General features: G+C 40.6%; 1 protein-coding gene across 1 annotated transcript in view; it reads right to left on the minus strand.

The window, feature by feature from the left end:
* Nucleotides 1-4,136: 4,136 nt before the first annotated feature.
* Nucleotides 4,137-15,186, minus strand: part of LOC134416763 (opsin-5-like) — a 30,257-nt gene continuing 19,207 nt past the window's right edge. Inside the window, exons 3-6 of the mRNA XM_063153481.1 lie at nt 11,595-11,694; nt 10,140-10,244; nt 7,043-7,266; nt 4,137-6,363 (exon numbers count right to left, since the gene is read on the minus strand). Of these exons, the coding sequence (XP_063009551.1) occupies nt 5,923-6,363; nt 7,043-7,266; nt 10,140-10,244; nt 11,595-11,694 (870 nt within the window). The 3' untranslated portion in view covers nt 4,137-5,922. The remainder of the gene's footprint in view (nt 6,364-7,042; nt 7,267-10,139; nt 10,245-11,594; nt 11,695-15,186) is intronic.

A 15,186-nucleotide genomic window follows, 5' to 3' on the forward strand; every position in this document is an offset into this window, starting at 1 on the left:
TTACTAGGTTACATCCTATTACATAATTAAATGCTGTATGCTTGTTATCCCCAGAGGGCTTTTGTCTCATTCACTGAGCATCAAAGATGATTATTGGCACAGACAGCTGGTAGTTCTTTTTTATTTTTATTACTCAGTGTGGCCCTGTTTTCTCTACCAGCAATGGGCTTATTACATTCCATTTAGTAATTTTCTTATTGATCTGTGTTCCTACTCTAGTACTATTGCACATTCTTTTAACCTTATATTTATTCTTATGTTTATGCTTCTCCTGCACACCAAGACATTTTCAGTCTTGCTTCCTTTTAATGATGATACAGAAATAATCCAACCCAGAAAAGAAAGTCCTTTAAAAAATATGTGCTAAATACATAGGTGGGTACTCATAACTATAAAGAAAACTCTGGGTTCAGATGACAAGCTTCTGCTCTCTCCTGCAGCCAATGCAATTCACTTACCTCTTTTAACCTGAGTCTGGGTATATGAAGCTCTTTAAGAGTCTTCCAGGCACAAAGCTTCTTGCAGGTTCTGTGGATATTTGTATCCACTAGTACCCTTACTCCATTCTTCTGGAGAAGACCATGTTTTTAGTTTTAGCCTGGTTCATCTGGAATCACCTGGTTGCTATGTCCTAGGAAGCAGAAATATATGCTGGTCATGAGGACCTTAGAGGTTTTTTTCCCCAACTGCACAAGATTGTAGCTTTTCATATTCCTTCATCATCAGTGCAGGAAAGGATTAGGGAGTCTTTGCTGCAGATGAGTATTAGGCACTTCAGACCAAAACAAAACACAGAGCCAATTTACCCTGCAGGCACTTTCACTGGTCTGCAGAGTTCCTGAAGTGCTTGCAAAAATCCTCTGCATTTGTTGATTTACTGAGAAGGTTCGGACTCCATGCTCTCATCAATTTGAGAGGTAGGCAGAGGGACAAACACAGCATTGCAAGAAAACCTGGTTTGCCAGGCTGTTTTCAAAACAGAGCCAAGGCTATGTTACCAACCCTTCCTGTTGTTGCCTGAGGTGAAACTATTCACCAGGGTAGCAGTAGAACATGGTTCTTATTGAACCCTGTCCTCGGGAAGGGGTTTTGTCTCTGTCTCCTCTGAGGAAAGTGCTAAACCATAGGCCATGCTTGGGTGGGCACACTCTGGATCTCTCTTATTGTGTCAGTCTGTCCAGCCAAGAATGAAGAACTTGTGGGGTGAAGAGAGAGCCAGCAAGGGAATGCAAGCCTGAGTAGTTCACACTATAATAAAATCGCTGCCTTAAGGGGGGATGAAGGGTTTCTTGTTTTCTGGTCTCTGCTACAAGAGATACTTTTACGTGAGTCATTAGATAAAAATGCGTAACAGCACTGAGAACAGGGACTGGACTGGAGTAGGCTATCCCACTCTCTCCAACTACACACTCAAGTTATTCATGTTTGCATTAGGAATGTCAAAGCTATTAAGAAATGCTCTTATGTATTTCAATGTGCCAACATCCTGAAGGGTTTTCAGCTTGGCAAAAATGCTAGCAGGGGAAATGTGGGCCCAAGAGGTTTTCTTGGCATAAATAAACACAGAATTATCATAAATTTTTTTTCCTCTCCCCAGTCCAGAAGAGGCTATTTTTAAATGTGGAAATTGAATAGAAATAATCCTGAATTAACTTAATTGTTTGAACTCTGTAGTCCCAGTGAAAGGGTTGTGTCAGTGACAGGGATGTTGGTAATCCACTTGCAAGGCCAGGTTGTACATGTGAGTATTAATAACTGCACTTCATTATTAATAACTGCAGAGATTTTGGTATAATACTGATATGTTGATAATTATGAATAATATTGATAATAAGAAATAATCAAGTAAGAGCTGATGAGATTTTGATGCACATGAATTATGTGGCCATTAGGAGCTCACCTGCTGAGTGTACTAATCAATAGCTAATCAAAACAGTTGGAAAATGGTTGGAAATTAATATGTAGAGTAGCTAAAGGCATAATTTAAAGGGTGACTTAATGCTTCAAGCATTTTTCAAGGTGACTTCATTATGCACATCATTTTTCCAGGGTGTTTTAGCAATGTCAAAAAGGCTGTGATTACAGAAGTGGATAATGAACAGCTAGCAAGGAGATTTTGGGTGGGTTCCTTGCATCTAGGATAAGATCTCTGTCTTGGATCCTGCTGGAACAAGCCAGAAAATGCTGACAGCATCCTTCAAAAATGGTAGAATTGGTTGGCCTGCTACCTTTTGCCAGATGGTGCTGTTGTTTTGGTGTGCCATACATGGAAACAACCCCAACAATTACAATATCTCACAGTAGAATCCAGGGCTGATCAAGAGAGAAAGAAGGAGCCTACAGGCCAGAATTTCTATGCCAAAGGGAGAGAGATCTAAATATTGTTCTCCTACCTCATGACAAAAGACCATTTGGACACTAGCAATAGACATGAGATCTCACTTGTGCGGGCTGGCACTAAGCCATTCAATACAAACCACATTGAAATAGGACCTCCCTTGTAAGACCATCTCAGATGGAGAGCATTCAAACCTGCACTTTTCCAGAGAAGCCTCCTTGCCACCAGAATATCAGTCAGGACAACAGCCTTCTCACATCTCTGCTGCTACAAATCACCAGCTGTAAAAGGAAATCTGAGGCTGTGAGGAGCAGCAAAGTTATAGGGAAAAGTGATTTGACTCTAGAACTCTCTATGTTGTTTGTACTTCATTCTTGCTAAGTAAAAGTCATGAAACCCCACACCCTTTCCATACTTACTCCTTGCTTCCTGTCCTGCATCACCAAGCTCTTTGCTCCTTTCTGAGTGACAGCATTGGCTCAACAGGCTGTGGATGCAGCAGCAGCAGCCTTGTTTGGGCACATGAGGGACCAGAGACAAGGGGAGGAAATCCAGGACACAGGAAAAGCGTTTTACAAATGGATTTGTGTTGATTCCTACACTTAAAATGCTGATGTGCATTCCCTTACATGCACTCCAGTAATGGATTCTGGAACTTTTTTCTGCCTTTAGCCACTTGCTGGTGTTGTGGGTGCAGCTACAGGGCACTGATGCTCTAGGGCTGGAAGCTTTTTTACTTGATTAACTTGACAAATGTGCTCCTGCTGTTGCTGAACCTGGAGCACAGGCTGGAGTCGGCAAAGACACCCTGTGAAACCTGTGAAACCAGCTGCTCCGCTCTACAGCTGTGCAATCCTGTGGTATCACCATGTATCCACAAAGGACTGGAGCTTTTGGCCTTGCAGGAGAGATGTCTTGGGCAGTCCAGTAAAGGCTTTTTCTGTGCTGTTTCTAGTTGTCTTTCAGCAGGTACATATCCTTTGACTCCTGGCCTCTTGCTCCCCTGCTGATCTGGGATCTGGTTTCTGCCCTTTCGTATTTTTCCTCTGCTCCTATTCTGGCTTTTTTTGTATTCCCTCCTCTTCCCCCAGTCTAACCTCACCAAATGTGCTCAATGGTGTATGAACTATTAGAGATTTCAGCTGGAGTTTGGAGACAGTCGTGGAAATGGTCTCATGCTCTGCCTTCCTCCTCTTTCTATGTCCGAGTCTGAATCCTGCAGATAACAGCATTTTTGCAATTTTCTCTAGGTATCTGTAAATTAGCAGAAACACAGATTACAAGCCAGGCTGGCACCTACAGCCACAGAGAGCCTCTGGGCAGGTGTCTGGCACACCTGTGGCTGTGGGTGTCTCTGGGAATGCAATAGGGCTGCATGGCACTGCTGCCTCTCTGTCAGCAGTGAGGAGTCTCAGTCCATCATGGTTACTAAAGTGGATTTTGTGCTACACTTAGAAGCTTTCAAAACAGTGTGCTAGCTTTGGTTAGCCCAGCCTGGCTTTATCCAGCTGGTACAGGACTTTGCACTAAACAACTTCATCTATTTCTGCAGCTACAGCATGCGCTTCTATCTGGAAGCAAAATATTTACTTATTTGCTTTTAATTATTTATGGAAATGAAATAGCATCCATATCTCAAATTTTTCCATGAAAATGAATACTCTTGTAGTTCAAATCCGTGGCCATGAAAGAAAGCACAGTTCCCCAGTGTTGCTTATATTGTTTATTTGTTTTTAACTTCAAAACACAGATGATTTTCTCAAAACAAATAGAGTAATGGAGGGAATGGAGTTGGGCTCTCTTAGTAACTTTCCCAAGAAACACATCTGGAAGAGCATATTTTTGCAAAACAACTACATTTCAGCACACCCAGACAGCAAGATTTCAAAAGTTCATAAAGAGCAGAAGTTAGCAAAAAGTGTTGCTTTTTTTTCTTTTTATTTTTTGCCTGTTTAAGTTGCAAATGGCACTAAATGAACCCACAATTTCCATGGCTAACGCAGAGACATTTTAAAAGAAGTCTTTGAGTATGCAGTTAATTTACAAGATGGGGAATTATGAAAACATACTCTCTCATTTTGATTCTGTAAAATAAACTTGGTGATATAACTCGATGGATATTGTAACATCTGGTAGTCTGGCAACTGATTTAGGCCTACAGTATAGCTGTTAAATCATTATCATTAATTGCTACTTAGTTGGATTTTAAAAAAGTCACTTTTTACCCATAGGTAGGTAACAAAATTTCCTCTAGAAGTAAATGTGGAGTGTTGAATTCTATTTTGTAAATAGCTCTGATGCTACCCCTCATCAGTACTCTTAAAACCTAAGTCAGTTTTGGTTTCATTACCTGTATATATCTTGGTCCACCTTCAGAGGAAGGTAGAAAAACAATCAGTTTGGAGACAGATCAGTAAAATCAAATTAGCTTTCCAGAATGCCACAGCCAGGCCTGCTCACCAGGAAGGGCAGTGGGGATGGGAATAATTCTGCAAACCAATGAGGAAAATGTGAAACCATTGCTCAGACTTACAGTAACTAGAAAATACCAGACTAATATTTTCAATGTATTACAACTCCTAGTCCTTGCACAGACACACACAGAGTCAGGCACAGGCCACCAGAGGATGGCCTGTGAAGACAGGCAGAGAGCTGGAGCTCGTTACTCTGGAGAAGGCTTTGGGGAAACCTCACAGCAGCCTTCCAGAACGAAAGGGGAGCCTACAAGAAAGATGGAGAGGGACTTTTTACAAGTGATAGGACAAGGGGGGAAGACTTTAAACTGGAAGACTGTAGGTTTAGATCAGATATTAGGAAGAAATTCTTCACTAAAATTCTTCACACTGCAACAGGTTGCCCAGGGAACTGTGGGTGCTCCATCCATAGAAGCATTCAAGGCCAGGCTGGAAGGGGCTCTGAGCGACCTGGTCTAGTGGAAGGTGTACCTGCCATGGCACAGGGGTTGGAATGAGGTGATGTATAAAGTTCCTTCCAACACAAAATATTCTCTGATCCTATGATCAGACACACTCCCATGAGGGGCCTGTGTGGTCTGGGAGCCCTATAATGGGCACACCTGCAGGGGGTAGAAGGCTTTTTCCTCCACCTTGCAGCCTTTGGAGCTGTAGCAGCTCCACAGCAATCTCAGCAGGGCCAGTCTTCTCCTGCAGCCATGGCTGTGAAGTACCACAGAGCTAAAACAATCACCTATGTCTGTGACTGTTAAAGAGCAAAAGACATTCTTGGAACTGTAGTCCAGAATTGATAACATTTGGATAGGAAATTATTAGTTAATTTTGCTACCTAATGCCTGCTCTCCTGAAGTCAGTCTTTCTTTTCCTGCATGCATGTGAAATTAAGTGTTTCTGGCACTGGGTGTGCTGCCCACATTTTAATGTTCTTTGGAGCATTTTGTACCTACATAGAAGGAAAATATCACTTTACCATCTGATTTGCTTGAGTTGTATAGTCATCAGTGGTACAGCAAGAAACAGATGGAATGGGAATTAGTAAATTACTCAAGCGCTGCTCTGTAGAGGGTCTTCCTGAACACAAAGTGTGTGTGTATTAAACAGCCACAAAACTTACAATCTATCACATTCAATATTGGGGTTATTGGATGGTGTATCAAAAATACCAAAATACACTTCCCTGTTTGCTGGAGGTGGGGTGTTGGTTGGGCTTCCCACCCCAGAATCGGGGCTTGGTGCAGGGTGCATTTCTGGTGCATACTTCTCTTCTTTCTGAGAAGGCTGTGGCTGCTTTGGTTTGAGGTTTTTGAAACGTTTGAGCTTCACAGGGTCCTTGGCTTCCTTGGCACAATGGAACAAGATGAAAATGTCCCTTCGAAATTTGGAGCTCATTCCAAAGTAGATAATGGGGTTGTAGAAGCTGGCAGACTTAGCAAACAAACTGGCAAGGATGCTGGTGAGGTTGGGCACAGGGTGACCATAGGCAGACCATATAGAGATGACAGCATATGGTGACCAGGCAATAATGAAGGCTGTGCAAATGACAATAGAGACCTAAAAGACAGAAGAAGAATAATGTTAAATCTATTTTGGAAGACTACATCAGGGGAGAAAACACTGAGAATAATAACTTGAACACTTGCTGGAAGGGAAAGGTCTGGATTGTCCTGAAGTTATGGCTTATAGGAGAATATGAACAAAGAAATAGTTCGCTTTGACGAAGCCAGGAAGACCTAGGAGCTACGTATTGAATTTTGTCATGGTGGTATGGTTAAGAAATGCCTCATCTAACAGAATGAAAATAGCTGCATTCCCATATGTTTATATGAATACAGAGGGTTTCAGGTAGACTTAACTAAACAGTGAGTAAACTGAAATCTGCACTCTAAACTGCACTCTAAATTCTGAGTATGCTCAGGAGTAGTGTAACTTCTGAAAGAAAAGAGCATATGCCAAACCATATTTTTGGGGTTTGGGCTGTAAAACGAGCTCCAATTATATTTAGATTATTTTTCAAATGTGATGTAGCACCAATATTAACCAGCTGATGCAGTAGAAATTTTAAACAAACTGCATATTCTTCACTGACTTCAGACTCTGTCACTAGACTTATAAAGAAATGAAATGAAATGAAATGGATTGGTTTTATTCTCTTCTGTTCTAGTTGAGATCAATTTTTGGAAAGACAGATTTCATTGACATGAATCCCACCCGGTATGAAACCCAAACTCACCCTGGTGACATCCCGCTCTATTCTCCTCTGTCTGTCTGTGGGATCACCCAGTCCTGTCAATGCATGGCTTAGTTTGACTGTGTTGATGATGGACACATATGAGAAGACCATGACTGAGACAGGCAGGAAAAAGCAGCAGATAAAAATGGAGACGATGTAGGACTTGTAGATTGTAGAGAAGTTGGCTTTTGCCCAGTCTATCTCACATGTGCCATACATGCGATCTGGAAAGCAAGAATAAGTTGGTTAGCATTTTTAGAATATTGATCTGCTTTTGAGCAATTATTTATTAGTTAAAATGCTGTATTTTTCTTCTGTCAAGCACTACAGAATGGATCTTTCTGATTTAATGAGACATGACATTACTTCCTATATAAACAATTTTTCAAGACCATTTAGACTGTAACAAATTTTAATGTGTATTATCATTCTGTTGAGTTTGTAACTGCCATAGTAAATCCATAATGCACAAACTGTTGTTTCAGGATAGGAAACTGTGACACTTTATTTAAAAAAAATAATTTATATCCTTGAGTGATATGTACTCTTATTTCTCATACTAATCTACATAGTAACTTCCTAAGATGAGCTCTGTTACAGCATAACAAGAAATTCATTGACAGTATGCCAAATGTAAAAAGTCACTACTTACATAACTAAGCAGGAAATAAAAAAAAACGAGGCTTCTTGAGGTAATGGAAGTTCTCTCTGCAGTGAGAGCCATGAGACTAAATTGATACAGCTAATGATAAAGATTATGAGAAGACAAAACATATTAATACTTAGAAAGATATGAGACCTTTCAATAACTGGGAAGCACACAGTCCTGCAACAGAGATGCAGGTTTTTAAAATGAAGTCAGGCAGATTGCAGGGTCTACCACTAGTGAGACAAGAGCTGACCAGGGGCTTAAGGAAAAGGCAGTGGGAATAATGTGTAGTCTCTGGCTCGAACACTTTTATGAATTCCAGTTGACTTCTTTAGGTCTCCTGATGTGTTTGCAAAGATGACCTCATAGAAAACTTGAATTCTATAACCTTAGAGGTTTTTCTATAGATTGTGAATTGCAAATTTTTCTTTTTAAGTGGAAAAAGCTGTGGTAGCCAATAGAATTACAAATAAATAAAGCATGAATCAAAATTAGGAAAGTCAAGTATTAACAGGTCCCGGAGATACAATACAGGTGAAGACTACATGGTTTAGCAGCAGATATCTCCTTAATATCCAGTGGTAATTTTGAAGAAAAAAAATTCCCTTAATTCCTCACAGGTAATAGGAGATTTAAACAGGAGGAATTAAATGAGCAAAAGGTTAAAATCTCTTTCATGATTCTCATCAAAAAGAGCTCAGTATTTTTATCACCAAAATCTCTAGATGTTGCTGTCTGAATGTGTTCTGTAATAGAAATAGATTTTTCTCTCCTTCGCCTTTTCCATCAGTAGACCTCAAGACTCAAAAATATAGCCATAAAATCTGGCTTAATTCTGGGTTTCTGCTTTTGAAAACTTTTGCCTGAAAAATGAAACCAGCCTTCAGGTGACAGGAGAAGAAAATCCGGCAGATTTTCCGCAAGTCAGAATTCAGAGCTATGTTTTTCCCCTCCACAGGGACAAAAACAAGTGGCTTTCCCAAAAACTGGTGGGGTCCTGGGGGCCCCTGAAGATATTGTGTAGTAGTGAAAGGCTGAGGTAGCCAGCTGTAACATGCTGTGCTCTGCTGGACTTGCTGCTGCTGGGTTCCCACATCTCTGTGGGTGCCCTCACTACAGGTGTGTTTAGAGACAGCCCTGGAACCCCAAATTGCTGTGAGTCTCAGTAGGGGAAAGCACTCCTAGAAGCAGTCTTGAAAACCACTGCCAAGGAATTGAATTCAAACAGGGTCCATGGAGGCACTTGAATGTCCTGACAAAGTAGTGTTGCCCAAAAAGTCCCTGGCTCCAGTTAAGGGCCAAAACCAGGCATCAGAAGTACCTCTATAAATGAAGAGCTGGCAGATTAATGTAAAAAGAACATAGATCACCAGAAGATACACAGAAAATTACCAGTCAAAACCAACCAAGTTTATGACAGTCCAGAATGCAAAAATATGATATAGAATTCACACAATCTAATAAACAGTGTGAATTAGCCTCAAACCAAAGGTCCGTTGAGTCAAATATTGTGGGAGTATTTTGGTATGTAAAGGATAGAACATTTAACCAACCATAGGATGGCTGCTTTTCTCACACCCATACTTCAAGGGTCCAGAGATATCTCAAAGCTTACACATTTAGTAAATAAGAGAATATATACACATAACTGCTTCAGTAAGTCTCCACAAATTTCATGACTTCTCAAAGAATGCAGAGGCCTACAGAATCCAGACGGGTAACCGCTGGACAATGTCAGTCACATGATTTCAGTTGTTGGGACTTCTGTATAATTACCATTTGTTCCTAGATATTTGGTTTGTCGAATTCTTACAGGCTTAAATTGAGGCAATTTCTCCATCTTTCCCTCTTGAAGAAATTTTCTGGTCTGTCACATGCCTTAGGCACTGAATTTCTACAGTGTTCACTACACAAATTTTTTCCTTTTTTCCCTCACCCTCCTTTATTGACATGGTCTTATCTTGCACCCTAATTCTTTCTTGGACTCCCAAACTTTCCAACACTTCGAGTTCCTTTGCTACGTAAATTTTCATATTTTCAACAAATTGTTTTGCCAAATCTTTCTGGCTTGTCTTATTATAGTTTCAAGTTTAACTTGCTGGAACTTGTCTTCTTTGCTAGTTTCCTAAACTTGACAGTTTTTGAAAGATGTCTTTTGATAGTTTTCTTTATCTCACTCCTTAACCATGCCAAGTATTTCTGGCCTCTCTTTTTCCGTAGGCAATATGCACTTGGTCCAAGTCTTTCCTGTGATATCTTAAAAAAAAATCTCTTCATAGCTGATACCAAAGCAGGCAACGCTCTGCACCTACGTCACGCACAATGAATGATTTCCTCAGTTCCACTGATAATCGGTCTGGTTTATCACAAACAGCAAGGAAGAAAGGTAAGTTTATCTTTGTTAAGTGGAGTGGTGCCAGGTAAGTACAGCTGAGAGATACCTGTTACCTGTATAACTGCCCCAGCCGAGCAATGGAGCTGCAGACCAGAAGAAAGCGGCCACCCAAATGAGAACCAGAGCCACCGACATGCTGCTGTTGCTGATGCAGTGACCTGCAATGGCATGCCTGGGTCAGAAAATAGTACTTGGAAAGGCAAGCGTATCTCTGGAATCCAAATGCACTCCTATACCACCAGCTAATGAGTAAAACAGCTATTAAAAAAATTAAGGTAGAAAAATGTATATTCATATGAAAAGCTTGATTTTGAAAGCATCTGTCAGTCTTGTGTTCCCACTGAAGAGTGGAAATAAATGGTTTTTAAGCAGGAGACAATGAGTTTGTTGAGAGCTCTGGAACTGGTGAATTTTGTGTTAGACTAATGCTTTGTAATTTTGTAAAATGCAGGATGCAGTTGTATTTTACATAGAAATTAACAAGATAAATCTAAATTCAGGGGATTTTCTTACTGACATCAAGGTTTTTCCCTGTTAAAAAGGAGAAACTAGTCCAGCCTGTATTCACCATTTGATACTAAAGATTCAATCTGTCCTGCTGTTGCCATACACTGTGGTTATTTTTTCATTTATGTGGGAAATATTTATGCATCCACCAATGTTTGTTCCTCAACATTTCTGTAACATTATACTGAGTACTTGCTCAAATTGAGATTCATATATAAATTATGCACACCATCAGATGGATATGTGGTAGAGCTTCACAAAAGGGAACTGTGGGTTTTGAATATGACTTCTTAACAGGCAATGAATAGAAGATATAGGATTACATCACAGCAAAACTCTATCAGCTCCAGCAGCAGTTCATGTTGAAAGTTAGCTTCAACAAGTTTATTATTGCACCCAACTGCGGAAGAACTTTCTGTGGAAAAAATTACCACCCTGCAGAAGTTCTTTTCACAGGAAATGCTCCTTGTGCTAGTAAAGAGAAAAACTCATCTGATGCAGCCCATATACTTGCACATGCTTTCCCTGCAGACATTGATAGGCTCCGGCCCGAAAGATGGTGCAAGCAACTTGCAACAAAGGCATGAAAATTGATCTGATCCCTGACCAGAAACTTCTCAAACTTCATCTCATAGAAGAGTGAATATTTTAAAGTGAGATTGAGACCAGGATGTATAACTTAGGAGCTTGTATAACTTATCATTTGAGTCACATTTTGAGGAGTACAGAGGGTCAGCAGTACCTGGGGTATCTTTGGCACAAGGATGAATTTACCCATGGTGACCCAAGCACACTTGTAATAACTTGGCTCTTACTGGAATTAACCCTGAAGGATTCTATGAGAACATGTTTGTAATGCAAATGACTGTATTATGTTCTGTTTTTCAATGTGTTTCATTTATATTTAGTATAGCCTGCCTGACTGATAATAGTGACTGAGAGAAGTACGGATTTGCACCAGGTTCAGTGAAGGCAGAACTGGACTTGCCTTTATTCCTTACCTCTCTCAGGATGGCAGCCCTTGATATAGCGTGTCACACTGATCACTGTAAGGGTATTAATGCTAGCCAGGCCAAAGAGAAGTGTCAGGAAGCCATCAACCTGAAAAACAAAGCAGTACAGGATGTTCTGTTACTGCAGAGAGTTGAGGGGGAAAAGAACCACAGGAATTTCTCCTGTCATTTTCATGTTAATGAACTAGAAAGTTTTTCCAGAAACTCAACTATCAGGGAAATGCAAAATGTCAGGTGCAGTTATCTTCTATAGGATCAGTGAGCAAGTAAATGTTCAAAAATTATATAAGTGCTCTGTCATGTACATACAATAAGCAAGCACACCCTCATATCTATGCTTCCCTTAAATGACTTGTTAAATGAAGGAGAAAAACTTTGAACTGGAAAAAAGAAAAGCCCTGAACACGCAAAAATGCCCTGGATGCAGCTGCCCTGCTTATACAGAAGAAACATGCAAACTGATCCTAAGAAATTTAGGCCAAATATGGAAGAACTAAGAGGTGAAGGGCTGGGCTGAGTGAGAAAATATTTTTTTTCTTTTCTTTAATAGACCCCAAAACCTAAATAGATGCAGTAGATTGAGTCTCAATGACTGGTGTTGCTGGGTGCCTGCTATTTCTGAAGCCCTGATCCTCATCCCCTGGCTGTGACGCAGGAAGAGCCGTGCAGCTCTGTGGCTCCTGGTGACATCAGTGCCTCAGCCATGTCCTGGGATGGCCACAGCTCTGTGAGCTTTATAACCAGGTATAACCAGGAAGTTCTGTCGGCTGTAGCGGACATGGGTGCAGCCACCTGCTAGGGAGCACTCTGTGGCTGGGAAATGATCCAGGCAAAATGCTGACAGCCAGTCCCTTAGTTTTTTGGAATCTTGCAACAATATATTAAACTGTCCAGAGCAGAGGAGCTCTTGGAGGTGCCAGTTTTACACCTAGTGAAGCAAGAATATTAAGCGTCTCTGGACAGTAACTTGGCATTAAAATACTGAAAGTTTTGGCGGAAAGGCACATCATTATTCTACGGAACAAACTCTGTCTTTGTATGAATGAGCACAACTCCTGTGGAATTCCATTCATCCCAGCACTGAATCTAGGGCTTTAACCCAGGCTTAAATCTAAGACCCTGGCAGATTGTATAAATTTGGTGAAGGGTTAGAAAAGGGACAACTTCATCACTTCTTTCACTGGTGCTTTTCCTTACTACCAGTGTCCTCATATTGACACTAAATACTTCTTTTTGCCATCTTTTACAGACCCACCACATTTTAAACACACGCAAGGCTTGCTACTACAACAATCTACACTCTCCTGTGCTCTGATTAGAGTCAGCTCATGCTTGGTGTAGGAATGCTTTAAACCATGTTTAAAACAGACTTTTTTGCATGTGTCAGCTACCTACTAGAAGCTGCACTTGACTGAATTTGGCCTGCTGTGTGCTGTGGATGTTGGTGAAATACCTGGATATGTAAATGTGCTCTGCATTTCATAATCCTTACTGGTGCAAACAGCTGCCACCTCTCCATTTGCTCTAACAATGCTTCATAGATGCGGAAAACACAATGACCATAATCTTAAGGAATTGCACTAGTTATTAGATTAGAAAGGAAGCAGTATTTCAACAAGAATGCAAATGAACACTTTGAAATTAAGCCTAAAGAGCTATGAGATTGAATACTAAAAGAGCAGAACAGGCTTCTCACTGTGTATCATAGGCCTATGTTAAAAGCAGGGGAGTTTTTCTGAAATAGATCTGTTTGTTTTATCACTGGCAGATGCGGCCATTTTTCTCCTACCCTCCTTCCCTGATGTCAGACCAAAGAGAGACAATTATATCAAGTGGTCAGTTCAAACAGCATTTGAGCACATCTACAAGGGAGGAAGGTGGGTCTAAAAATACACTCTTGGCCTTTAAGATACTGTCACCATAAGAAAGAAAAGCCTAAATGTTTTCTTTGGAGTGGTGCTTTGCTAAAAAAATGTGGTTTTATCTAAATCAACATAGTTCATGGATTGAGCCATTGTCAGTACCAGATCTTGTTTGCATACTATTTCATACCAGCATTTCATCAGACCTTCTGCAGGTGTGGGGGCTACCACCAGAGATGTTACCAGGGCCAAATAGCTTGTAAGTGGCAGCAGCCTCCCAAGGCAGTTGTCACTGCTTCCATGCTGGCCACAGGCTTGGTGGCTTGGGAACAGTGACAGTGGGAAACATTATGAAGCAGAGGGAGCTCTGGATGAAATGAATAAAGGAGGTAAATGGTGGCTCTCAAACTGCAGAACAGCCCATACAGGAGCCACAGCATCTGGAACATTTAACCACAAGAGACCATCCAACAGGCTGCTTTGGGAGCATGATGCTCAGACTACTCTTGTCCCAAACTTTCATTGGCAGCAAGTGGCTTTTGAGCCCTACCATGCATAAACCATTTCCCAGCAAGTTTGTCAATGCTGCAACCCTTTTATATCATTGTCACTTAGACATATGTCCTCAGAAGAAAACAAGTGATCTTCCTCTAGATATAGCCAATTGACTTCAAGCTTACACCTACTAGATTTGGAAGAAAGATCTCTGCTACTTTTTCTGCTCTTGAACAGACAGCACTGACTGTAGGTAGCAAGGCAAATGCTAGGCACCCAAGTACATAACAACAGAAAAACTGCTTTAACATAGTCCCAATTTCTATAGAGAGAGATTAATAGCTGCATGTTACAAAAATATGTGATAATTTCAGTTTTCTGCATCTTTAAACATATATGGAATGACAGCCAAGGAAATACTAGAATAGAAAATAACATTTTATTACTTTGGAAGAAGATTGATGCTCTTCCCCTTGCACAGTTCTGGTTTTTCTTTTATTCTACCCCCCAGACAGCTCCTTCCTTCCATAGCCATAATACTTCTTCCATTTCTGTTTAATGCAATTTTTTCCTTCCAATTATTAATTATGATCAAATAGCAGCAGTGTTAACATGCAGTAATGAATTCTGACATAAACACAAAGTTGATTGCACGGTAATTTTAATACACCAGCTTTCCCTTTTACCCATTAAGAAGCAGAAGTAGATTAGCAATTTTAAAAGCTTTCTCTCAGTGCCCTACCAGCATTACTCCCTTGGCTATATAGATATGCATGGAAGGTGCTCATTATCTTTATGCTGCCTGGAAGCTAAGACACAACTGAGGAAAAAATTGTGGGTTTTTTCTGCTTTGCACTTGTGCCTGACTTTAAATCTCACTAATGCTCTTGGAGCACTATTTACAACCCACAATACATAGAGCTCCTACTGCATGCAAATTCATTTGCTTCAACACAGAGAGAGTTAGGAATCCCCAGTGCACTATAAAATGTTTAGCTGTGAGCTTGGGTGTGCCTCACTTTTGCTACCTTTAATTCTTATGAATCCCTACTGATTCATAAGGGTTGTCTTCATTTAAAGCACAGTAAAATATAACCTATTGTTCATAATATTGGATTAATCAAGGTTTAATTGCACAAAAGCAGATTGCCAAAATAGCTATTACTTTTCACTTTGGAACAAAACATTGATCTCACCAGCCACAAAGGCTGCCTCACTCCCTC

This window comes from Melospiza melodia, chromosome 3 (genome assembly GCF_035770615.1).
Source record: "Melospiza melodia melodia isolate bMelMel2 chromosome 3, bMelMel2.pri, whole genome shotgun sequence".
Lineage (NCBI taxonomy): Eukaryota > Metazoa > Chordata > Aves > Passeriformes > Passerellidae > Melospiza > Melospiza melodia.